The following is a 26,519-nucleotide window of genomic DNA, read 5'->3' as shown; positions in this document are numbered from 1 at the left end:
TTAAATTAGGCAAATGGTAAAAGTTGCATGATCCCTTTCAAAACCAGGCCGAGACCTAATTTATGGCCAGGTTTCCTATCCCTTATCCCTGCTATAATATAATAATAAATATATTTTTACAATAAGGTAAACAAAAAGTAGTAGCAGTATTATATAAAATATTAACAATGAAGTGAATCAAGAAAATATAAGGCAGAAGGCAAAATACATTGCAACCCAAGTAAATAAATGTCTATAAACATTAATTACAAAGACATACTTAAGGACTTATCTGTAGAGTGTCAAATATATATTAAGCATATGTACAACAATAACTAGTTCGGTAACAAATTAACAAAATGAGATTTCTATTTCAATATTTCTAGGTTGGCTGTAACAACAAATAACAATATGGCAAAACAATTACAGCTCTTGCTTACAGGGTGTAGCAAATAAATTCAGACAGTTGCTAAACTATACATAAATACTTTTTTATTTTTATAGTCCTCTGTAATGAAGGGGAGAGGGGGAGATTAACCCGATTCCAAGAGACTTTTTTTTTTTTTGGGGGGGGGGGGCATTATTTATGGTATAGCGATTTCTCTAGGTAACCTTCAACTGAAAACACCTTTCCAAGACCTATGTGAAACAACCCTGTAAAATAGAGTCTTACTGGTCTAATGGTTAGCAAGTTCCATCGCTTCAGAAAGACAGAGACACATCTTATCTCTTACTGTAAGGATATAATTGATGCTTATTTTAAAGAAGTAATATGTATAGAAAACTATAATAGAAAAATATATATTTAAATTTTAGCACGCCAGGCTACAATTTAATCAAGCCAAAAGTAAGTGTCGAGCTCTGGGACCTATGTATGGTGAAATTAGACATAAAACCATGATTATTCCAGGTAAAACCAAAATATTTTAGCGGGGTCTTTTTGAGAAAATTAGATTTGAAAATTTCAAAATCAATTTTCATCCCCTAGGAGTTACCGCATAATCATGACAAGAAAAGCAAAGATTATTTATTTAAAATTTTAATCAATTTTTCTTATATAAAGTTCTTCATAAAACCATTCTAAAGGGAGTTAATTAATGACCATTTTTATCAGTTGCTTTGCTAAGGTCACGGAAATTCAGCCTTAAATAAATCATATATAGAGAGGTTTTATGAAAAACTACATAAAAGCAAAGTTGTTTAAAATTTTAAATAAATAATCTTTGCTTTTCTTGTCATGATTATGCGGTAACTCCTAGAGGATGAAAATTGAACTTGAAATTTTCCAATCCAATTTTCTAAGATAATAAGACCCTGCTAAAATATTTTGGTTTTACCTGGAATAATCATGTTTTTTTTGTCTAATTTCACCATACATAGGTCCCAGGGCTTGGCACTTACTTTTGTCTTGATTCAATTGTAGCCTGGTGTGATAGATAATACAAATCTTGAATATCTTTTTAAATACGTTTGTCCTGGAACCGTTTAGATTAGTAGCTTTACTAGTGTCCGGCTTTATTTGTTACACCCTGTAAATTCTTTAGACTAGAACATAGCATTTGACACAGTATTTAACAAAAGATTTAATTATGAGGTTTCTTCTTATCTATTTTCAACAGATATTTTCCCCGTTTTAGATCTTCGTCGCAGGGATGACGACCTTTGTTTTCCCTTTAATCATAGAAAACTATTTAATAATGCTAAAAAAAATCTTTTGGAAGTAGTCTTTTGTGATACCAGTGTTTAAAAAGGCGAAGATTTATCTCTTTAAGATGATAATTTATAAAAGCGAATTTAAATACAAGGATAAATATACAAAATGTTATTTTTTATAATTTTCTTTAAAAATTTCCCACTAAATTTTATACCGTTGTCGGTTCAAGAGGCCTGAGATAAATTTTGATATAAATAGTTTTGTGGTATCTTATTCAATTAAAGTAATCAGTGAGTGTTCAAGCGATTCAACCACTAGTTATCCACAGAAAAGGTAATTTGTGTTTCATCATTGGTGATGTACATCAATTTCTTGGCCATTGTCTTATCCCTTTAGATCCCTGCTTATCAATAGTTTTCGATTCCTTGGTAGATGACAACGACTTGGCCTTTCTCTTCCTACGCTTTCCACCCCCACCGAAGAAATCTAAATCTGAAAACAAGAAACATTTTATCCAAAAGAAGCGATGCTAGCTTTTTGACAAAAAGATAAGTAATACAGGAATAGGACAAATGATGATTAACTAATTCAATGTGCAAGTTCATCTTCCTCTAACTCCATGAAATTTGAGGATGGGAGCTCTGTAATAGATGGATTGGATTGTCAACATTCCTGTGAGAAAATCTTTTTCCCTTTCTTGCATAACATCAAGGTAAGGACGTCCAAGGGGGGGGGGGAATTAAATAGTTGATTACCCCCCCTAAATAAAAAAGCTTGGACGCCCCTGCGTCAAGGTCCTTCCGGCCCCCCCCTGTCAATTAGATGTGCATAAAGTTTATTTTACAGGAAATGCGGGAATCGATAAGCTAAATAAGGGCAAACAAAAAGGGGGGAAAGCAGAGCGCAAAAAAGGTAAGCTTTACAGACAAACCGACAAGGATTACATGTAGAGTAGCTTTGCTATTTTTTAAAAAAAATCTTACTTAGACAGGTGTCATCGCCTACTGTGTCAAAAATAACATTCTCACAAGCCTAAAAAAAAGAAGATTTTGAAGAAAAAGTAGTAATCTGTTATAAGATAAAAAATGAACAGTAAACTTTAATACAGAAAAAATTACAAATCAGAACAGTTTTAATGTGTGTTTTTACACCCTACAGCCCCTAATAACTGAATTACTTTTTAAAAAATTAAATTAATTTGGGGGGCAACGCTTCACATAAAGGTGACCTTTTTATCTGACCCTTAAATATGATTCTAGATATATTTTGTAAAACTTTGTGTATCCGTGTAATTTATGATACACCTTCCTTCCATCTCTAAGGGGAAAAAGCGACTATAAGTGGGTCAGACCGACGGATGTACGAATAAAACTTTTTCTCGTATTCATTCGAATCCGGTGGATAGGAACCGGTTCTCATCCATACGAAAAAACTATGTCTAGCATCGTATTATATCCAGCTTTCTATGAATATAGAAATGTACAATCATAAGATTAAAACTATTTTTTTAGCCGGTGCCTTCGGCACCTCGGGGCTAAAAAATAGTTTTAATCTCATAATTGTACTTTCTATATCCGCGGAAAGCCGTTTATAATACGATGCGAGAAATAACTAATTCCACCTTTTCCGACATTCTGACACAATTTTCTTCTCCTTTCTTCCGCAGTTCACGAGCTTCTTTACTGAAATATTTAAATACAAGTTGCTTCGCCACTAGACAGTGCTATGATGCAATTTGTAGTATCATATTATGGACATTTTCCCGCGGATAGTCAAATGAAAAATCATAGAATAAACTTCAGTTTTGTTAGACCCGAGGGGTCAAAGTTCCAAGCCAACAAATCAAGGATAAACTTTATTATTTTTTTTTATGATTTGTAGAAAATTCTTAGTGATACGGTACAATACATGATTTTTCAGTAAGGTTTAGAACCAGCAGATATGAATTTGAAGCCATTGTGGAAAAATATTGACTTACTTAGCTTTATCTTCTAGTTCTTTCCTGATATTCTTCCCCTTTTCTTCAAACTCTTTCTTAATTTCTTTTTTCAATTTTTCTCCTCTTTCTTCAAACTCTTTCCTAAAAGTAGAGATTTGTGTACTGGTTAATTATCTTTAGTAGTCCTATAATGTGATTATCTCAGCTGCTATTCAAATTAGATAGCTTATTAAATGTTGATTTTAATTGGCATATGTTTGTTTCTCCTTTACAGGGTAGCTTCTTATAGGTCCTGGGTAGGATTATGAATATTGTGGGGGAGGGTACCATCCACGAAAAAAAACCTGCCATTGGTAATTTAGTCTGTGTATTGGCCTATCATTGGTCATTTGTATTGTATGATGTCGTTTTTTGTAGGCACTAGAAAGAGCTTTCTTTCCATGGATAGAAAACTTCAAATAATTTAGATTTATTCCAGTTTTGTTGCCACAAGGTGTTTAGAAAAGTGGAAAGATATGTCATACCTAATTTCTTGCATCATTCTGAAACCACGTTCTGTTGTTGTCTGGTTAAGCCTAAAAATAAATTAGCTGTTACCCAATACATTTATTACCCTAGATGGCTAAACATTATCGGTCAAACCAATGAAGGTGCCCTAACCCTGCGCGCCGCAGTACCCAATAATTATATAACCTAACCTAACCAGAACTAAAGTAAAAAAAACACACAAAAAAACTACTTTTCTCTCCCCCCCTCCCCTTCATTTCATTTAAAAGTTGTTCGGGTGAGGGAGGGGTTGGCGAAGCCAAACTAGGCAATATGAGGAAAGATAAATAAAATAATTAAAAAGTATAGGGGCAATTATATTATCAGAAAGTCAGTTGTTCAAAAAGATAAACTTACTCCATTTTGAAAAGTTCTCCTTTCAGTCGATATTCCTCTCTAATCTAGAAACATAGGTTTTTTATTAATAATATAACATTTACAATTTAAACGGTGGTCTTTTCTAAGTATTTACTGAGTAATCTATGTATTTCCATTTGCCAGGTATCCTCAATTTTTTTTTATTTGTAAAACGTGCTTGTAAACCAAATCAAAAAAGGAAAACATATAGTTTTAATGGTTTAGTTCAACCATACATAAATATTCATATAGCTGACATATTATCGACATTCTGGTATTCTTGCATATAAATGGTAGTATTGATCAACCACTGGCGTGCACAGCTTTTCAACATTAGAAAGTGATGACAGGCATTACCAACTTCAATCTAAGGGGGGGTGTTGACAACCCCCTACCACACACCAATTTGTTTATTGGGGTTATTCTCCCCTATTCCGAGCAGTAATATCATGCATCTGACATAACACCAAAATCTCTGTATGTATGTCTGTCTGTCCGACAAGCACAATTACTTACCAATGCTTCTTGTTCTTTACCACGCTTGATAAATTCTTCCTCTAGCTCTTTTCTAGCCACCTTCTCTCTTTCTTTAAATTCTTCTCTAAATTATAAAAAGCAATACAGCAGAAGCAGCTTAAGTAGCCTCATAAAAAATGATGTCATACAATACAAATGACCAATGAAAGACATAATGGATATATTTTAACATTGGTCAATATGTATTCTGGCCTATCATTGGTCAGTTGCCTCAATTATTAGGCACTATATGCTGCTTCAAAATTTTTTTTAAAAAGCCCTGTAGGCAGGTGTAAAGCCGCTGAACCAGTTGCAAGTGCTCTCAAATGGTGCGGCCACAAGGACTCACAACAACCAAATATTTGAGAGAATCAAGCTTCTATCGATGCTGTCTAAAATGGTGCAAAAAATGGGGACAAATTTCAAATTGTTTTGGCGTGTGACGTCATACCCCAATCTCTTTTCTAGGGGGTTTATTTCCTCCTTCCCTTTTCTTTCCCCTCACTTGTGACGTAAATAAACAGCCCCGTCAAATCAAGTTGAAATTTGTCCCCATTGTTTGCACCATTTTAGACAGCATCATCCAATTTGTTAAAATCAGGGATCGGAAGCCTCACGTAAGCCACGTGTAAGCCTCAGTGAAATCGTGATTTTATCACAATAAAATTCAGCTGGATGTATAAAACGGCTCTTTAGCAGACAATCCTTCTTTCTGAAATTTTTTTTTTCTGCTCACAAGCAGGTTTAAAACTGAGGCTTATGCGCGGCTTACGTGAGGCTTCCGATCCCTGGTTAAAATATACCATCGTATCTAGTCTACAATTTTTAGGGAAGTTTCATATACTTTAGGGGTCTGGCCGTTTCTTCCAATAGAAATAAAAGTGCCCCCCCCCCCCACCCACACATCCAGAACAAATACACGTTTTCTTACAATAAACCAAAAAATAAATGTAATTTAGTAAGGATAAAAATATAAATATCTTAAAAAGTAAAATTTAAATGATTTACCTTATTTTTCTCTCTTGCACCTTACCAAGATCCGTGTAAAATCTTGTAAATTTCTCTGTTTCTCGCTCCCCAAGGGACCTGCAATTTAATGTCATGTAAGAATACCTTTTGTTATTCTGACTTATTACTTACTAGCGGCTTATCCCCAGATATTTAGGGTTACTGAATTTGAAGAAGCAGGAGGTAGCCTGTGTGGTGAAATAAACATAGCGTAAAAGGATCCAAAGACTAAGATTTTAAAATAAAATAACCTTAACTATTACTGCACCTACGTATAGCCTATCTGAAGTAGAGAACCCAATCGTTTCAGTACAATACTAACCTGAATAAGTCATTCCTTAATTATCATTTATCTATATAATTTAATGACTTTTGTCTTGAAGTCCTAACTGTGCATATACTAGTTGAGTCTACTAACTTGATCACTCCTACCCTCACTATTAATGTCACGCACATTGCATTGCATAGTAGCACTAGCAATGTATAGCTTTACTAATTTCGCTTTTATAACAACTCACTTAATAGGAAGAGGGTATACTTCTAATTACACAAGTGCTGAAAGTTATTGAGACCTAGTAGGTAATTAAGTGTATAACATTATAGAGATGCTACGAAACTGATTATATTGCCTAAAAGTGACGTCATACTCTCGTACCATTTGTCAATCTAAATGTATACTACCTATCATTGGTCATTTATATTGTATGACGTCATAATTTAGGCACTATCATTAGTTTCAGATGCTAGGCATCTATAATTACCTCAATCTAACTTCTTCACTGTCCTTTTCATTCTCGGCAACATCGATAACTTGGCCACGACACCTAGCGGTATTATTTCAAGTTAAAAGTGTGTTCATAACTTAAGAACATGTAGTAGCGAACGGAAGGGACATTGGACTATAATTTATACTGGTACCCAAAGTCCTCTTACAAGGCTTAACAATTTAGGGAACTTTTTAATAAATCTTGATTGGATTGTACATTACAGCAGTGTCCATTTTTAGACTTTTTAACCAATAAGAATAATATAAAGAAAACGAAAAAGAAAGAGACCAAAAAAGTACCATAACAGAGAGAAGGACAGACAAAAAGACAAACGGAGAGTAAAACAGACACAATCACTTGTGTAGAAGCTTAAATGATACATGAAAAGAAAACGATTTAGCGGGTTTCGCCGTATTTTCACAGCCGTGTTCAATAGGTTTTTTTGGTTAGGTTATTAGCTCCGCATGGTTAGATCCCCCCGCAAGGGCTAAAATTAGTAGAAAAGCTGTTGTGAAAATACGACGAATCCCGCTAATTCGTTTTCTCTACATGATCCGCTTACTTTTTTATAAAAAAAATTACTTGAATAATTCATCAGTAAACAACTGTTTTCCAGCTCTCTTGAGCTGACCAGCCAAGCTATCTACTCTCACCTACAATATATAGATTGAATCGCATTGTATTATAAACAGCTTTCCGCGGTTATAGAAGGTACATTTATAATATTAAAACCAGTATTTTAGCCCCGATATGCCAAAGTGACAGGCTAAAATCATATGATGTACAATTTTATATTCGTAGAAAACTAGATATAATACGACAATATACATAATTTTTCAGTGTAGCTGAGAACCGGTTCTAATCCACTGGATATTAATCGGTTTCAAAGCAATACTGGAAATGAAATTATACAAATTATTCCGACCTTATACGTATTAGATACCTCTGGAGACATTTAGAGCAGGTTCCAAGACACTAATATCCCAACCAATATGCAGCAGACAATAGCAGTACCATTTTTTGCTCTACTTATTTCCGGAAGTCATAATTGTGCAAGGCTATTGGATTGTTTGTGTCTGTTTTGGGCCAAGGCATCCCAGCCAGAAAGTAGCGTCACTATCGCGCTACTATAGCGCACGATATCGTGTAGCAATCGAGCACGAGTTCTTACGATATCGCTAAATAGTCGTCCAATGCACATCGGCGATATGTTACGATAAATGGTCGAAAAGGTACTTAGAGCTGCGCGACACACCCACGAAATCGTAAGGCTCGTAAGCGATATCGTGCCAAAATCGTGAATAAAAAGTACATTTAAGAAATATTTAACATCGTGTAGTTTAATGTAAGGAAAAGGGTCCATAATACAATCTATTTCATAATAATCAAATTTTGTACATTTCATACAGAGAGAGAGAGAGAGAGAAAGGGTCGCAAATTCTACGTGAATATTGTGTACTCATTAATTGTAAGGGATGATATTGCATCTGTTACCACTACATTAGAATAGAGAGGAAGTTGTGTTACACCGAATATTGGTTATTTTAAGTACCATTAAGACATTTTTGTACTTTTATAGTTGTTTAAAATGAAAATGCTTTCAACAATTTATTTTTTTTAATAATAGATCATTAACACATTATGATATTATGTCATACCAGTTTTGAATTTATTTTGATTGATAACAAAAAAATTCAAATTGTCTACATAAAGTAATGGGAATACCTAGCGGCAATTTTATAAACTATATTTATCACACAATGATTTTGATTATAAGTTGGTTGTGTGTCTGTTTGTAAGTGTGTGTTGACACACATAAAATGCTATTGTTTACGATTTCTTAGGCAAATCGTGGTTGCCGCGATTTTTACTACAAAATCGAATTAATCCCTAGCGATTTTTTTCGATTTTTGCTATAAAATCGTAAATAAGATTTTCGCGATAAAATACTACATATCGGATGCGAGTTTCCTTACGACGTTTCTAGCTGGGATTGTCCTCTCTTTAACGTCATAAATCTGTCATATGAGCATTAGGGGAAACTTTTAAAGTCTAGATTCGAACCAATCACCTTCTTAATGACGAAAGGTTGCGCTACGTGCAAAGCTACAATCGACCCCATATAGTATTTAATGTATTTCCGTATAGCTTTGGTTAAATATGACCCATAATTCAACGATTTTAACTCAAAACATCACTAACACAACAATAAAAAACCGCCTTTACCTTTTTTACCCATAAAAGTATATCAAAATTTGTATATTTTTGAATTATTTTTAAAAATCACGCAACCTCTAGGCTTTTACATTATTGAATTTATGCACTTAGAATTATAAGTTATTACCAAAAATTTTAAAGTAAAATATGAGATATTTTCAAAACACTTACCCTACATTCTCCCAGTCCGAATTCTGCATAACTCCTATAAAAGTTGAAATTAAACATGATAATTTTTCGACATTTTATACGTAGAGATATCAAATTCATTTTTTTACATTTGATTATAATACAGAAAAAAGCTAACCAGTAAAGTGTAAAAATGTAAGTTTTTCCATATCAAGTATCATATCTGATATCCTTATGTAATTTTGGGATAGAAAATTTAAAATTTCTATTCTGACTTCTAAATAATGTTCAATAATAAATGATTTGTCACTCAATGTTTATTTATGTTCGTTTGTTTGACGGTCTGGTCTAGTAAGCTTTGCTTTCATAAATATTATGCTTCTTGAGAATTTTTTTTTTAAAATCCAACCTGCATCGTTTTTCAAGGTCATTGCCAACTCTTAGAAATTCTTCAACTGCAATTGCTCGTAATCTAAAAAAGGGTTAATGTCAATTTCAAACTTAGCATGGTAATTCCTTTTCCTCTTATATTTAGGTATGATTTGGAAAGCCCAGTATCTTAAAACTCAATAACATAATTATCGCATAGATTCATTTTATACTAGAAGATATTTTTTATCAACAATTTTAATATGGTACAATCATTCAATGGAAATCTTTTTCACGAAGAGTACCTGTATAACTGAGTAGTCAGTACATAATTTACATGGTCTGTCTGTCTTGACTCAAAAGAAATATATGATTATTTTTAAGGGTGGGGGGTGGGTGAGGGGTAGTTAACCCCCGCCCCTTCCCCAATTGAATTTGGAATTTTTAATTTTTATCCCCCCCCCCCCCGAAATAAATAAAAGCTTAGACGTCCTTGTCTATAAGATATAAAGTTTAGCCTTTGCTCTATAGCTCTCTTTGACCGTTTTTCCTTCCATGCTTTTCTTGTGCTTCGCTACTTATGGATGTTGTCGTCCTTGTTTATATCAGTTTGCGTGATTTGACTAATATATTTATTTCTAGTATAAGATAGTACTTTTTAGGTTATTGTATATTGACGTAAACTTTTTTTTCCTCTTCAACTCTAACCATTTTGCCAAATATATGATATCATTTTAACTAGAGCATCTATTCTACAACTATGTCTTATCCGTGTGAAACATGTTTACGTCAGTCTTTTTAGCTAAATAGAAATTTATTTTTAATCTTGTAAAGGGACAAATTTAGAATGTTTTAAAAATTTTGTACTATATATTATACTATAGACGACTCCCCTAGTAGAGGCCACAAGGGAAAGGAGAACCATATCGATTCATCGTTAAATTACTATTTTATAAAGAGGATAGAAATTAAACTCTCAACGTGTACGTGTTATAACACATTCTAAATTATTTTGTTTTATAATTAAAAAGGCTCAAAATGGTGGTAACTTCATTCAATTTCAGATTAAATTTTCTACCTTGTGACTTAAGTAAAGCAGCGCATAAATACAAATGACCTATGATAGGCCATTATACATTTTAGTTCACCAATGGCAAAATTTATATCATTAGTCATTTGTATTGTATGACGTCACTTTTTATTAGGCATTTTAAACTCTTTCGACTTGAGTCTATCAAGTCATTTATTTGCCTTCTAACTTAAAACATTTTAACATTTTTAAAAGGGAAATATTTTGTATAATTATGGTTTGTACGTCACTGTACCTTTGTATTTCTGTCTCGACAGTTTCTCTAATCCCCTCTTCACAATTCATAAGAGCCTTGTCTGTTGTTATATAACCAAATTTTTCAACGTCTAACAATTCTAAAAAAAGGAAAAATGAGTTATTTATCTTAACCAGAAAGAGAGTGGACAATGGGCTGTTTATTGCTCTCGTTAAAAACATTTTATGATAACGTTTTCTTATTCGTCAGCTCAACAACTTTGAGACTTTATTGAATTTTGATGGGTTAATTTATTAAGCTGAGTGTTCAATAGTTTTAACAACTAATTTTAATCTACAGAAGGGATGATTTTATGTATCATCATTTGGGTTGTACATCAATATATTGGCCACAACACAATATAAGAATTCGTGAAAATTAAGCAATGTCAAGTACTCTGCTGAACTAAACCTGCCAAATCTGAAAGAGTTTTTAACGATTTTTCGGTTTTTCTAAAAGATAATTTAGATATTGACAAATCAACTTTTAGTGCCTCAAAAATGACGTCATACAATACAAATAACCAATGATATGGCCAGTATTTTAATTGACTAATCGTCAAATGTATACTTGCCTATCATTGGTTATTTGTTTTGTATGACGTCATTTTTCCATAGGCACTATAAGCTGCATCTTTGTACACAGCAAATAACTGGGTTAATGTGTGGTATGCGGCAGCTCTGGACCATGCAGAAACCAAGACATTATAGTGATGCTACGCACCCAGCTAAATCCTGTTATTCTACAATTGTAAGGCCACCTGAAAATATGGCAGATAACGGTACTGATTTCATCTCTCAGTTGTCCTGCAAATGGAGGGAGGGGTGTTACCCCTCCCTCTCCCATCTTAAGCACCGGAACCTTCCCCTTCAACCACCAAGTTATCAGCACCACCTCAACCCTGAGGATAAAGGATCTAAGCCTTCCCTCACCTGATAGAATCACCCCCACACAGACTGTTGTTGTCACAAGTAATCATCAAACCTTCCCTCTTTAGTACCCAGACCTACCACTCAGCCCCTCTATGCTTATCTACCTATTGTGCTGTTCCATGGGCTATCCTGCCTGCCCCAGACAGGGATAGCCATCTACCTAACCATTGCAATTATCTATGTTTTACTGTATGATTTATCTTTAACTATCTTTATTCCTAATCCATATGTATTTATATTATGTTGTACAAGTTTAGTTATCCTTAGACCTGCAATAAAGAAACAACTGAATAGACTATGTTTATTATTTAGTGATTGCTAGAGAAGCGTAGCTTCTCTATAGTATAGGTGTCCACGTCTGTTCACACTGCCGTAGTCTTTATCCGAACTCTGGTGTCTGCCATTTACCCTAGGCGGATACCACAACTTTTGGTGACAGCTGTGTGAGATTACGGCAAACCACAAGTGTAGAGCAGACGCGCAGCTGAGGCTAAGGTACTCCCAGCAGTGAAACTGGCAAAACTGACACAAGCAACCTGAATTACCCACCCTGGATAGCAAGGTCTAACTCTGCATCCGGCAGTTGTGGAAGTGAAACAGCGAAACCTGACGAAGAACCGCGAGAAGCGCCGCCATCTAACGGAGAATTGAGCGCTCAAAAGGCTGAAACAGGCCTGCGGACCGGCTGAAACAAGCCAAATAAGTGCAAACGGCTGAAAATAGGCCAACCTTACTGCAAGAGATAGCAGGATCCGAACCAGCGGCGCTAGCAGGACGGGACATTCCCTGCCGCCATCAGCCGGATTTGGATAAGCGGCGCTAGCAGGACGGGACATTCCCTGCCGCCGATAGGCTGAAACACGCCACATAGCTGCAAGCGGCGCTAGCAGGAAGGGACATTCCCTGCCGCCGATAGGCTGAAACACGCCACATAGCTGCGAGCTGCGAGCCAACATACGAGTGTAGTGCACCAAAGCAGAGAAAACTACGTCAACTCCAAGTATCCTGAGAGGCTACAACGCAGCCACCCATCTAGAAAAACAGATATTATATCACATTGCAGGGATTACCACCCTGGTGTGATGGTTAAACAATAGATTTATGAGCAAAGATTGGCAAACAATTTGTTGTGTTGTGATAAAACTAAAAATAGAACAGGCTTGGATTTACTGTGTATTGTGATAACAACTAAAAATAGAACAGGGTTGGTAAACAAATCTGTTATGTAATTGTGATAAGGACAAAAATAGAAGCTAGATGTAACATAACAAATGCCCTGATACACAATCTAATCACCTCAAGCCTACAGCACAACAACAATACACCCCTTATTTCAGAGGAAAGGGAGGGGCTCTCTCTCCATTGAAGAGAATACAAACAAGGTGATATAACAATAAACCTAGGATTAAGGAGAGAGGGCAACATTACCTCATTACACAGTTATCTCAAACCCACAGCATTCCCCCCTTCCTCACAGGGGGAACGGACGGATTTACCCCGTCCCCTCACGCGCTTCCCCCCTCCTACCCACACTTGACTAAGTCCGCCCACGGTGTGGAGCTAGTGACCGGGAACACAGAGCGCCATTTACGGGTAGCGCAACGGAGTGCGGAAATATCATAAAATTCAACGGACAAAGCGGACCAACGAGAGAGCGAGTTGAGGGATAAGTGCGCGTTTTACCTGTGTGCGCGGATTGACGGTGCGTAAGCGCGCTGCACAGAAAGGAGATTTCACGCACACACACACACACACACACACACACAGGAGAGGGGCCACTCTATAGCATACAACAGAGATATTTTTTTAGGAGAAAAACTTGCAAGCTCCTCCCTCCCTATCTACAGTGTGATAAGGAAAACTAAACCAGTTCCTTAAACCCGCTCAGACCCTCAACATCTTCCTAGCCCTGCCAACCCTACTTCAAAGCTGAGTGGTTAGTGAAACAAATATATGTATATATAAATACCCAAGTGATAAATAGTGTTGTTTTTGTATCATGGGTGCAAGTAAGTGAATACTAACCTCACCATACAACACTGGAAACTGATATGGTAACTGAACGAAAGTACGCCCACCCTGTGGATCTAGCCTGACTTGATGCCCCACACTGGGCAGTGGTGGTGTGTACCTGGACCATCGACCCTCATAGTTGTGAACTATATACAGAGGAAGCGTGATTTTTTGGAGCAAGGAGGAAAGCTAGCTAGCTCTGGGGATATTCCTATACACGTATATATATATATGGGAGTGTAGCCATATATATATAGATAGCCTACCTATCCATATATCTACTAGCGGATACGCTCCTAGAGACATCTATGGATACCTAACATATTCCCTTTTATCTCTAAGCTAAGATCCGCTGGTTGTCACAGAAATCAAGAGCTATACTGGAAAGGAGAACAACTCAGGCTCAACAGTTAAACAAGGCGCTGGCACCAACAGACCAACCCCCTGCTACTTATCATGGGGACGCGCCAGCCACAGAAACTCTTGAGCCAGGAGGACCGAGCCTACGGCTACGTGGACTACCACCCTAATTACACAGCTATAGTATTTATAATAGGGGTGAGCCGGCTCGAACCTCCTTGCGGCGCGGCTACTCTACTCTGCTCCTATATCTACAAGATAAGAAATTGTCAGCCCCTAGCCCGACGTGCGGCAATAGAAGACATTCCTGATTGGGCATTAACTGTGTGCCTAGGCCTGCTGCAGGCACTGTGGTGGACAGAAGTCTTCATTTGGACCAGAACCACCAACATCTGTACCCCACCACTCTCTGCTTCTTCATACAAGATACTGCTTCTGTTATTACTTTGGCCTACTGTGTTGAGTACAGTAAACATCAAACACATGCCAGGTCACAGACCCCTGGTCCCTGAGATGCCCTTGTCTGGAAGGGTGACCGAATGTCCGCTGCACAGCTCCTGTACAGTTGGTGCTCAACGCACGAGAAATGGCGATACTGGACTGGGGATTGTCAAACCTGTAGGTGTCCTCCTGGGGGTGTTGAACGATGCAACTGAGCCTAATGAGAAGGTGACAAGCTTCAGAGACTTAGTGGCCAGCCCCAAGATGGACACTACCACCAGAACTGAGACTCCAAGGGGGCCCAGCCCTAGGGCCAGTACCACCTGTTTCTGGGGTGGAAAGGTCCTCCCTGGCGCTGGCCTCACCAAGCTGGAGGATGGGGAGCTGTCCCAGGGGAATAGGCTCTTCACCCAGATGCCCGACGCGTACCTGGGGGTGGGGGAGCCGCCACCCAAGCCTCCCTGGGAGCCCCCAGGCATGGAACGACTGGGGACCGGCCTAAGGATGGGGAATGGTGACCTGCTGCAGTGGAAGGCTTTACCCAGCACGGAGGGAGCAGGGTTGACCAGCAGCAGTGAAGCTGTTCCCCCACACTCCAAGACCAGATGCCTCTACTCTGTTGAACCACTGCACACGTCCCAGCCAAGTCCCTCCATGCTGCTGAAGATGGAGGCCCACCAGGATGCAGAGCTCCAACTAGGGAAGTCAATAGGAAGGGCACCCCCTGCCAAAACCAGAACCACCGCAGGGGCTCCCCACCAGCAGCTGACGGAGCCTGGCAGGGACGCAATACCAGCTGGCAACTCTGGCCCAACTCAGGTGGCTACCAACAGCCTGCTGGCAGTCCAGAATGCAGTTCAGGCTACCATCAGTATGGCATCTTCTGAGCCTTGCTGGTTCAACTTTGGGTACCTGTCCACACACCGGCCACAGGTACCCCCCAGAGATCATAGCCCCCCTTCCGACTGGCACCATCAACGGCCTTTGCTACCAACTACCTGGCGTACCCAGAGGCAGGATCCCTCATGTGGAGAAGCACCTGCAGAAGCTGAGGCCGAGGCTGGCCTCGCCACCCAGGAGAGGAGAGCCGCTGTTGGATGGAAGGGACCTGTGTGTATGGGGAGGAGGCTGAATGTAACCAAGGAGCCACCACAAGCAGCCCAGCACCGCCTGACCCCTAGTAGGGGAGACCCTGTTTGTCAGCTGGTGCCCCAACTGGAGGAGGAGAGACCTGGCAGGTTGATACACCCAGGGGAAGCCGGCCTGATGGGACCCAGCTGGACGAAGGGGCGCTGCCGCCTCAACGGCCACACAGCCGCCAAGTGTAGAACCGGTTGGGACCAGGCAATGAAGAAACACCAGGCAGCCAAACAACCTGCATGCAACCAGTCTGACACCCAGGTCCACCTGGAGGGAGATGCCCAGCTGTCACCCCAACCAGCTGCCGCCGCTGGGGCCGCGGCTACCCAGGAGACTGTGTCTCAGATTGGGACCATAGTGGCCAGGATCAACGTGCTGGGAGGAGCGGCTGAACCCAACCGGGTTGGCCTGGACCTCCGCCTCAACCACATGGAACCGGTGTTCGTGCAGCCAACCAACATTGCGGAGCCAGAAGTCCTGCGGCCTCTGCCGGTCGGCCTCAACATGATGGTACCCGTCAGACCGCGTCCCCCGAAGGAGGAAGTAACCCCTGTCACCCCCAGCAAGAGCCGAGGGGCGCTACCCAGCGCCACCGGGACGGTGTACGGGGAGGCCCGGGCGGCCGCCGAGCGGGAGAGGCAAGAGGCGCTAGCCAGCGAGTCTGAGTCGATGTATGGGACGCCAACCGGCGTCGCCATCTGGAAGGAACGAGAGGTGCTTCCCCGCACCACCAAGCTGATGTCTGGGGCGACAACCGTCGCCGCCACCTGTGAAGACTGGGGGGTGCTATCCAGCGCCCCACGCTGGTGCCTGGGGCGACAACCGTCGCCGCCACCGAGAGACCTGGACCCCTGTGAAGACTGGGGGGTGCTATCCAGCGCCCCCACGCTGGTGCCTGGGGCGACAACCGTTGCCGCCACCGAGATACCTGGACCCAGGAATGAGCCCGCAGCCCCAGAGGAAGGGGTGACACCTGTCACCCCCAGTCAGCCAGAGCCCCCAGCCAGCAGGGAGAGTCCAGCTGTCCCTCACCCTCAACTGCATCCAGCTGTTTACCTCCCTCAACCAAGCCAGGGTAATTGTATTGCACTGGTGTACCTGGAAGTTTGGGCTGGGTCAAACTTGCCTGCGCCCCCTGCATCTGCCCCAGGAGACAGGATATCAGCCATTACCAGCCAAACTGAAGAAGCTTTGACCGCTGCCTGGGGAGTAACTCAACTAGAGGCGCCGAGTGCCGAGCCTAACCATAGAAGTAGAGGATCCCCAGCAATTATGTCTACCCAAGATGGAGACGATGTGCCTGGACACCTTCAGGCTAGGGGAGGAAATCCGGAGCCTTGTGCCTCCAGTCCACCAGCAGCAGTGGCCGTGGATGGGCCTGTCTCCCAGCCAACTAGAGCGGAGCCACCTTTGCAGATCCAAGACAGCCTCCGGCATAAGGGATGGACTGTTACCTTCCCCTACCCTGCAGGTCTGACTGCCATGCACCACCCTGCCAATGTCCAGGCTGAGCCTGAGAGAGGCAACGCTCCTACAGTATGGCAACCACCACCTGCCCGCGTTGACAGAGACCCTGGAAGCCGAATGAACCTGACCAGCCCCGAGGGCGAAGGAGCTGCGCCTGCATCCAGTAGCCAGCCTGCCAGCAGCAAGGTGACCAACACGAGGGAGACCACCAGCCCAGTAGAGAAACCTGAAGAGGTGTATACCAGGCGGCTGTTGGTCCAAGCCCCCTCATGTGCTGTGCCACCCCTGGAGGGTGCCAGGGTGGCCTCAGAGGTACACATCCAACGGCCAGAACATCCAACAGGACCAGCTACTCCAGCAGAGATAGCAGATTCCGTTCGACCTGGGGAGGGCTGGAGTCTACCACCGTTCAGCAGCTGGTATCCTGGCGGACCCATTCCACAAGGACAACAAACCGAAGGCCGCAACCACTGTCGGAAGTCTGGCGGTGCAGACAACCCCTCCCAGCCTTCCGAGGGGAGAGTTGTGGTATGCGGCAGCTCTGGACCATGCAGAAACCAAGACATTATAGTGATGCTACGCACCCAGCTAAATCCTGTTATTCTACAATTGTAAGGCCACCTGAAAATATGGCAGATAACGGTACTGATTTCATCTCTCAGTTGTCCTGCAAATGGAGGGAGGGGTGTTACCCCTCCCTCTCCCATCTTAAGCACCGGAACCTTCCCCTTCAACCACCAAGTTATCAGCACCACCTCAACCCTGAGGATAAAGGATCTAAGCCTTCCCTCACCTGATAGAATCACCCCCACACAGACTGTTGTTGTCACAAGTAATCATCAAACCTTCCCTCTTTAGTACCCAGACCTACCACTCAGCAACTCTATGCTTATCTACCTATTGTGCTGTTCCATGGGCTATCCTGCCTGCCCCAGACAGGGATAGCCATCTACCTAACCATTGCAATTATCTATGTTTTACTGTATGATTTATCTTTAACTATCTTTATTCCTAATCCATATGTATTTATATTATGTTGTACAAGTTTAGTTATCCTTAGACCTGCAATAAAGAAACAACTGAATAGACTATGTTTATTATTTAGTGATTGCTAGAGAAGCGTAGCTTCTCTATAGTATAGGTGTCCACGTCTGTTCACACTGCCGTAGTCTTTATCCGAACTCTGGTGTCTGTCATTTACCCTAGGCGGATACCACAAATGTAGGAGAATAAAACAATGGACCACCTTATCATAAAAGACAAACAGAAAAAAAGAGTTATAGAGTAACTTGGTGATGTGCAACCGAGGGAGGTAGGGGACAATTGGTTGTTTTATACCCTAGTTCTCAAAGTTTTATAGTATTGTTTTTTTATTCGTACGCTTAACAACTTTTGGGACTACAGTGAATATTGATTGGTTGGATCATTAAGTTGAGTGTCCAAACGTTTGAACCATTAAATGTATTCTACAGAAGGGTAATTTTAGATATCATTATTGGGGATGTACATCAATTTATCTGCCATTGTCTTATCTCTTTAGTTCCCTGGCAACATGCCCATGCTTATTTCAAGATGCCAACGTACCAATAGTTAAAATATTGACAAGTTGACAAGACAATAACAATAGTTATTTTAACAATTAAGTTTAAGCAATTATCTGCGAAAACTGCACAGAAAAAATAATGTTTTACATATAGATATTAGCAGCTGCGCGCCTAGCGTCCAGGGGCTCGGTATTTAAAGGGGTAACCAGCTAAGGACTTAGATAGGATAATTTAAACCATCAAATGTGAAGCTTCCATAAATTGGAGAACCAAATCGGTTTAACATTTATTCAAAGTTAAGCTTCAGACAAACAACCTTACTATACTCTATATGATAGGATAAGTAGCGAAGCTCAAAATTATGGATGGATATTGGGAAAAAGTTAACTATGGTGCAGTGTCATATAAATAATCATTAAACTTGATCAAATAAATCACAAACATTTAAAATCACGAAACCTTAAAAAACTTGGGAATAAATCTAGCACCGCAATTAATAGACAAATCCCAATGAACTTATTCAATCCCTGAAGATTTCAGCAGTGAATACTAATAGGAATTTAAAAATCTAGGAATCGAACTAGCAACCCAACCAACAAGCAAATATCAATGAAACTTTATAGAAGTATGTAGAATTAGAACTTAAATTCAATCCCTGAAAATTTCAGCCGCCTCCTTGGTTTGGAATTGCGAAAATCATGAAAACTTAACAATCTAGTAATCGATTTAGCACCCTAATTAACTAACGATTTTCAGGCGTCTATCTTGAATAGGAGCCGAGAAAATCATATTTCCCTCAAAACGTTTTAGACGGTCATACAGATATTTCGAATTATAGAGTGGCTTCGCTACTAATAAAAAAATGTGACTCTCAAAAGTTTTAAAAAATATTACCTCCAAACCCAGGAATTTTTTCTACTGATAATCTTTCTTTATAGTCAGGCATGCCCAGTCTGTCCATTATATCATTGGAGATCTAAATAAACATAAACAATGTCAATAAGATCAACATACACAGGCAGCGAAGCTCTTGTATATAAGAGTAAGAAAACAAAAAGGAAAAGTGAGCCTAAGGACGATTGTAATAAAAGTAACAGCATATCTGTCTGTCTGTTTGTACCGTAAGATCTAGAACTGCTGAACCGATATGGTTCTTCTTTCCAGGGAAGCATCTCATTGGTACTGGGAAGGTTTATGACTATTTTGGGAGAGGGTATAACCACCCTCAGAAGATAAATCGCCCTTAGAAAAAAATTACTCCATAAAAAAATTTATTTATTTCTATTTTGAAAACTAAAATTCAAAATAGGGGGGGGGGGGGAAGAAAAGACTTCCAAAAATTTTGTTTACTTTTTCTATTTTCACTAAAATAAAAAAAATAGTTGTCGAATTCAAACCCAAAACCTCTAGGTCCCTAGAGGGTTCTATAGGCGTGGGGGGGGGGGTGATCTTATAGATTTCCGAATACATTTTTTGTGGAGGGGGGGGGGGCTATTATAAATTCTCTGTCCCCATTCCCCCTGCCCCTTTCTTGTACGTCCTTGAGAAGAGAGAGAGAGAGAGAGAGAGAGAGAGTGAGAGAGAGATAGGGAAAGATAGAGAGACAAAGAGAGAGAGAATAATAGGAACTATAATGACCATTCAAAATTACATGAAAAAAGACCTAAAGCGTTTATAATTCTCAATCAAATGAGATTATCATATAGAAAATGCATGGTCATTTTAAATATAGCACTCCTACATTATAGATAGATTTCTACGTACGTCTGTACGTATGTATCATTTATGAAAAATTAAAAACAGAGAGGTGAAGGACGCAAAAGCAAAAATGACTGTGATTTATTACTTTTCATCAGAAAAAGAATAAAATCAAACATTTTTAGCACTCTAGCTTCAATAGAAGCGGAGATAATACTAATATTTAATTTTTAAAGTCCAATCCCTTTAATAATGGGTGGAAAATGGTATTTAAAAATTATTTTTTTATGCTATGTAAAGTAATAAATTTAATTGCAGTTGAAATGAACAAGACTGTCCTTGTTTACATATCATTAACATTTTTTTTCTACAAAATCTAACTTATTGTGATTTTAGTAGTAAACCTACACTATAATTTAACGCGTCTGTACGTCCTTACGTGACATAATACCAAACTTTGAAGATTTATGATGAAAATATAACAGTGGATTATAATACAGTAAATTTTAATAAAGATATATGAAAGATATTTCACTAATAGACGAACAAACCGACTGATATATCCTAGTTATAGAGTAGCTTCGCTACTATTTTAAAACTTACCGCCTCAGCTGTGAAGTCATGTAGTTCGAGTGCACTTCCCTCGGTAAGAACGGCCCCTGTGGTCAGAAACAACAAAAATCTTGCCTAAAATTAACAATAATCCATGTCTAAAAGTAACAAAAGTTTGTAGCTAACGATCTCGCTCACCTATACCGTTAAGCTTCTTATTGGTCCAGGGAAGGTTTATAACTGTTTATGTGAAGGGTTCCTTCCATCTTCCCCCTCATAAAAACTTTTCAAAAATAAAATGGAGGGTTAACTAACTAGATGATCTTTCAATCATTAAAATAAAGTAACAGGATTGTCTGTACCAAAGGATCTCGTTATCCACTAATCCGATTTGATTCTCCTTTCCATGGTAGCTTTTAATAGGTCAAAGAAGGTTTATAACTGTTTTGGGGGAAAGTATCCCAAGAGTAATCGCTTCTAGAAAAAAAATCCCAATAGGGGTGAAGCCGTTAGTTGTTTATAACGTAGCTCCGCCACAAATAAAAACTAAGGTGCAACAAGTCACGCTAGCTATTGGTGCAATCCAATAGACGCATCAAAAAAGATATCTAATCCAATTTGCAATATTTCTATTATCCCAGTTTTTTGCTATTTCAGTATATGTAGTAGCTTTTGATTGTTTTGAAAATATTTACGAGAATCTTCTACATAACCAAGAACGTCAAAAAGGGTAACCCTCAACAAAATATGTATATTAGTGGCCGATAAATTGATGTACATCCATAATGACAGGCAAATTACCCCTTTTGTAGATTAAAATTAGTGGTTGAAACGTTTGAACACTTAACTTAATAAATCAACCAATCTAAATTCACTCTCTCTCTCTCTCTCTCTCTCTCTCTCTCTCTCTCTCTCTCTCTCTCTCTCTCTCTCTCTCTCTCTCTCTCTCTCTCTCTCTCTCTCTCTCTATCTATCTCTCTATCTCTATCTATCTGATTACGTGAAGAGTGCGAAAAAACCTCTGGTAAGTTAGTACTCTATTGTATTTCTTTGATTTCATTATGAAGATAATTAAGTTCTACGAATTTTAACTTAATTTTTGTAAACGGGTTGAAGGTTATATTAATTAGAGGTTTTAGCGAAGATTTATGAATAATACAGTGGAAATTAAATTAAGCTCCCATTTAGAATTTATGTGTCATTGATATAATATTGGGGGAAAGAAAGTTTGTAAATTATTTAAATCCATTTGGGTTCCAGTAACGAAACTGTAATGTTTGCCAGAAATATTTCGGTAAAAAAACGAAATTTACTCATCAGCTATTAAAGATAGATTGATTATTATTTTGTGAAGATTTTTCTGTTAAATGAACAATACATTCCTTATTTATTCAGTAGAAATGAGGATGATAACATCCATAAGAAGCAAAGCATAGAGAATTTAAAAAAATATATATCAGAAAAATCTGGGTCAAATTATATACTTTTAAACGTAAGAACATTCCTCGTAGAATAAAAATACCTGTGTAGCATTACAGATAGACATACAAATTCAGACAAAGTGAAATAAAATGGAGTAGCAACGACTGTCTAAAAAGATACACCAACAACATTAAATATTTTTTTTCTCATTTTCTAGATAAACAACTAATTCATAGAAGAATTGTATATATTTGAAAGTCATAATATTTAGGTGGAAATATTTAATTTGAAATGTCATATTATCAGTAGAACTTTTGACTGACAATATGCAAAAAACCGTGTGTATTCACTGCCGCATATCATCACATTCGCAGTGTTATCTTTAGTGCCTAATAAAAAATAACGTCATATAATACAAAGGACTAATGATAGGTCAGGAATCATTGCAAATTGGCCAATAGAAAAATGTATACTAGCCTATCATTGGTCATTTGTATTGTATGACGTCATTTTTTATAAGGCACTATAAGCTGCTTCGGGTTTCCAAAAAGGAGAGAAAAGACATTAGAATGTAAATTCTATCACTAACTAGAGTGTATAACCAAGTTGTCTTAATTTGCTAAAAAACTTTGTGTACTTTTATTACTTGGTTCCAAACTAGTTGAGTTCAAAAATATTTATTCTACATAAGGGGTAATTTTGTTTATCATTATTGGATACACACCAATTCATCGTTTTTTGTCTGTCCTTGGTATCAAATTAAAAATAGCGTTTACCGAAGAGAGTGAAACAAAAGAAAAAAGGGCAGTTTGTGCTGTTGTAATAATTATATGCTATATATAAATGAACGGAATTAAACGCACACCATGCATAAAAACCGACATTTTAACCTTAAATGAAGTTTTTGCATTTTAACCAAAATATAGGATGGCATCATCCATAAATGCGAAGCATACCAATCCAGGAATAAGATATAACAAACAAGCGAAATAAACCTAAAATAACATTTATGGGGCAGAAATAGAGGTCGTCAATTCTACGATGTGTTGACCCCTATCGATCGACAGCTGAAATTACGTCTCGGATTCGTGATGTTTTTCGAATTAATTTCGATGTTGGTAGAAGCTGATACAATCAGAGGAACAAATAGATATAAAGTAGCAATTTAGCAAAGCATTCAATACTAAACAAAATTAATATTCAGAAGTCTCAATAATTTAGTGTAAAATTTATCCTAAAGTTGTTACTGGCTTACTAAATGCTAGATATGGTTATATTAAAATTAATTTAAAAAAATAGGTTTGAAATGGACATACCTATTATCTTTTTTATATTAAGAATATATTTGTTGCGCTTTCTAAACTTTAAGTTTTTAATTGAATTGACAATTCTAACATGCTTAACTTTGGGATAAGAGCTCGTTATTCATTATTCATTGACTCAAAACTTTTACTTTCACTAAATTTCATAATCAATTTCATATCAATTTGTCGTTCATTATACCATAAGATACCTGGCTATTATTAAAATGACATATAAAGTATTTTTAAAAATCATCCAATTTTTTTTTTTGCATCTTAAAAGATTACTGTACTGACGTAGAGACCCTTAATCATAGAAAATAAGTTAATAAAGAAGATCCGTTTTATGTGAGGTTTTAAATGGTAAGTACACTCTTTAAATAGTTGGGAGGTTCAAACTGATTTTGTTCGGGCAGAAGTCAGGGAGGGAGGGGACATTGGTCTCTTTATTAAACTTGTCCCCAAAGTTTTATACCAGCGTTTCCTTATTCGTTGGCTGAACAATTTTGGGGACTTTCAATAATTGTATTACTAGGTAACAAAAGTTGAGTGTTCAAACGTTTCTACCACTGATTGAAATCTACAGAAGGGGTAATTATCTGTATAATGTACATTAATTTATCGGCCATTGTCTTATCCCTTTAGATCCCTGGGTAGAATTTTATTCTCAGATTTTCATTTTGTCAATAAATTTAATTAGTTAATAAGGCACATAAATCAATTTCTTTCCACCCCCCAAATAACCAGAGCTGGCTCACCACTAAACTGATTTAAAGATCCAGCTCAGTTTTATTATCTGCATTACACCCCCCTATACCCCTTTGATCTTGCTTGTTTTTTTTTTTTTTTTTTTTTTTTTTTGGGGGGGGAAATAGAAGTATCAATAATCATACTGTAAGAAATAGGCATCTGACTTTTTTAAATACTGATTCCTATTACAACAAGGTACAATGTTATAGCGAAGCATCTCTATGAACAAGTCCTAAAAATGTAAGTATGTCCTTAAACAGTATCATCGATTATGCAGTTTTGCAACAAATTTACTTATAATATCGTTTGTCCTATCATTTCAGAGCTTCGCTTTTCTGGTTATTGTTCTGTCCGTGATTCTATTAATATGTAAAAGTATTTTCTCGTATTCATTCAAATCCGGAGGATAAGAACCAGTTCTGATCCATACGAAAAAGCTATATTTAGCATCGTATTATATCCAGCTTTCTACGAATATAAAAGTGTACAATAATAAGGTTAAAGACAGTTTTTTAGCACATGTCTTCGGCACCTCGGGGCAAAAAACTGGTTTTAATCTTATAATTGTACATTCTATATCCACGGAAAGCTGTTTATAATACGATGCGAGAAATAACTATTATTAACTTTATCTCTGTCCCTTTTAATTCTAGAGAAATGTCTACTTGCTAATATTAGGCCTTAAATAATTTTCACAAAGAGAATCATATTTTTTGCAAAATTTACGTAAAATATTATATATTTTTGATAAAAGTGTCAACACTTTTCTAATTGTGTATGGTTCCTATATACCCCCCCCCCCCCTTCTTCCCCCATCCAAGGAAGTATAGGGGATCCATCCTCCACAGAATTACTCTGTCACCCAAATCTAACCTAACCCTAAATCTTAAAAATGAGCCTCTAACGGGGAGGGGGAGGGGTATAGTTGAAGATCCATATGTCACATAAGGGGAATTTACAATCATAAAAAATAATATTTCTATGGAACCGGATCAATAAATGTTTTTAACACCTAATAATAAAATGGTTCTTTCACATAAATTGAAAACAGGATTAAAAATGCATTAGTAGCGTTCATCACAATTTCAGCCGCGCAGCTCACATTACAAAAGCCACCACATACTCTTCAGTCACCTAAGCCGCCCTCAGCCGCCACTATTTTAATCCTAAGCCATCCGCGGGCACCTATATCTAAGCGGCGTACTTCAAAAGAATATCAAGGTCTAGCGGCAAGTGCACCTAAACGAGCAGCTTTGATAAAAATGCAGTCGTAGCTACAATACACGTCTCTAGTTTAAAAATCCTGATCGACTTGAAGAAAGGATCAGATACTTTAAGTCGTAGCCAACTAAAAGCCACTAACACCAAAACGCTGCAAAGACACATATAGCCATTGCTTTAAATTCAACCCTGCTACGGCTGAGTGATATACAAAGTGAAGTGCTGGAAACAAAGCTTTAAAGAACACGCTTTACTTGTTAAAATAATTCATTACCTTAGAACTCATTATAATATAATTTATATATTTTCTTCAGTTAACCAACATTTTAAATAAATCTAAAAAAGAAATTAATTTCAAATTTAATAAAACAAGGATGACAACATACATCAAAGCGAAGCTCTGAAACGGTAGGACAAACGAACATTAAAACTTGTAGAGTGTCAAAACTGGATAAGCATTAATGCATAAGTCTAAATATATTTGTAAGTAAATTTGTTGCAAAACTTCTAAAAGACAGAATACTGTTTTATGACATACTTACATTTAGGATTTGATTATAGAGATGCCTCGCTTATAACATTGTACCTTGTGGTAATAGAAATCAATATTTTAAAAATCAGATGAATATGATAAAACATACAAAAATTTGTTGTCAAAAATGTAAAAAAGTCAGCATGTTTTAAATGGAAGTATGGACTTTCTAGTAACGATTAAAGTGTTGCTAAGCTTCCTAAACCATACCTAATCAATACGGACGGACCGACCCTAATTATAGAAAAGCTTATCTTTTAAGAATTTAAACAACTAGATTAAAATTAAAATAGGCTAAGAATGAATTATATATATATTTAAATAAAAACAAGGATGACAA

At 38.1% G+C, this 26,519-nt stretch overlaps 1 protein-coding gene across 1 annotated transcript; it reads right to left on the bottom strand.

The window, feature by feature from the left end:
- Positions 1-557: 557 nt before the first annotated feature.
- On the bottom strand, positions 558-25,985 carry LOC145304542 (uncharacterized). The gene is made up of 17 exons (XM_080146448.1): positions 25,922-25,985; positions 21,005-21,088; positions 19,598-19,679; positions 10,807-10,906; positions 9,522-9,584; positions 9,155-9,188; positions 7,349-7,419; positions 6,761-6,823; positions 6,000-6,077; positions 4,992-5,076; positions 4,476-4,519; positions 4,097-4,147; positions 3,612-3,713; positions 3,255-3,315; positions 2,617-2,665; positions 2,061-2,125; positions 558-1,653 (listed from the first exon to the last, which is right to left on the bottom strand). Exons 1-17 carry the CDS (start codon positions 25,931-25,933, stop codon positions 1,582-1,584), a joined length of 1,116 nt encoding a protein of 371 aa, XP_080002574.1. The 5' UTR covers positions 25,934-25,985; the 3' UTR covers positions 558-1,581.
- Positions 25,986-26,519: the final 534 nt, after the last annotated feature.

The sequence above is a fragment of the Acartia tonsa genome, chromosome 13 (genome assembly GCF_053477335.1).
Source record: "Acartia tonsa isolate MP-2025a chromosome 13, ASM5347733v1, whole genome shotgun sequence".
Taxonomy (NCBI): domain Eukaryota; kingdom Metazoa; phylum Arthropoda; class Copepoda; order Calanoida; family Acartiidae; genus Acartia; species Acartia tonsa.
The sequence above is the reverse complement of the archived record's forward strand: the minus strand, read 5'-3'. Positions and strand labels throughout refer to the sequence as shown.

What these genes read in the sequence shown, in the direction of transcription:
- LOC145304542 (XM_080146448.1), bottom strand. An exon ending in GTCGAGACAGAAATACAAAG is followed by an intron (nt 9,585 to 10,806) that starts GTACAGTGACGT and finishes ACCCTTTTTTAG; the next exon opens with ATTACGAGCAATTGCAGTTG. An exon ending in AGGCGATGACACCTGTCTAA is followed by an intron (nt 2,126 to 2,616) that starts GTAAGATTTTTT and finishes TCTTGTTTTCAG; the next exon opens with ATTTAGATTTCTTCGGTGGG.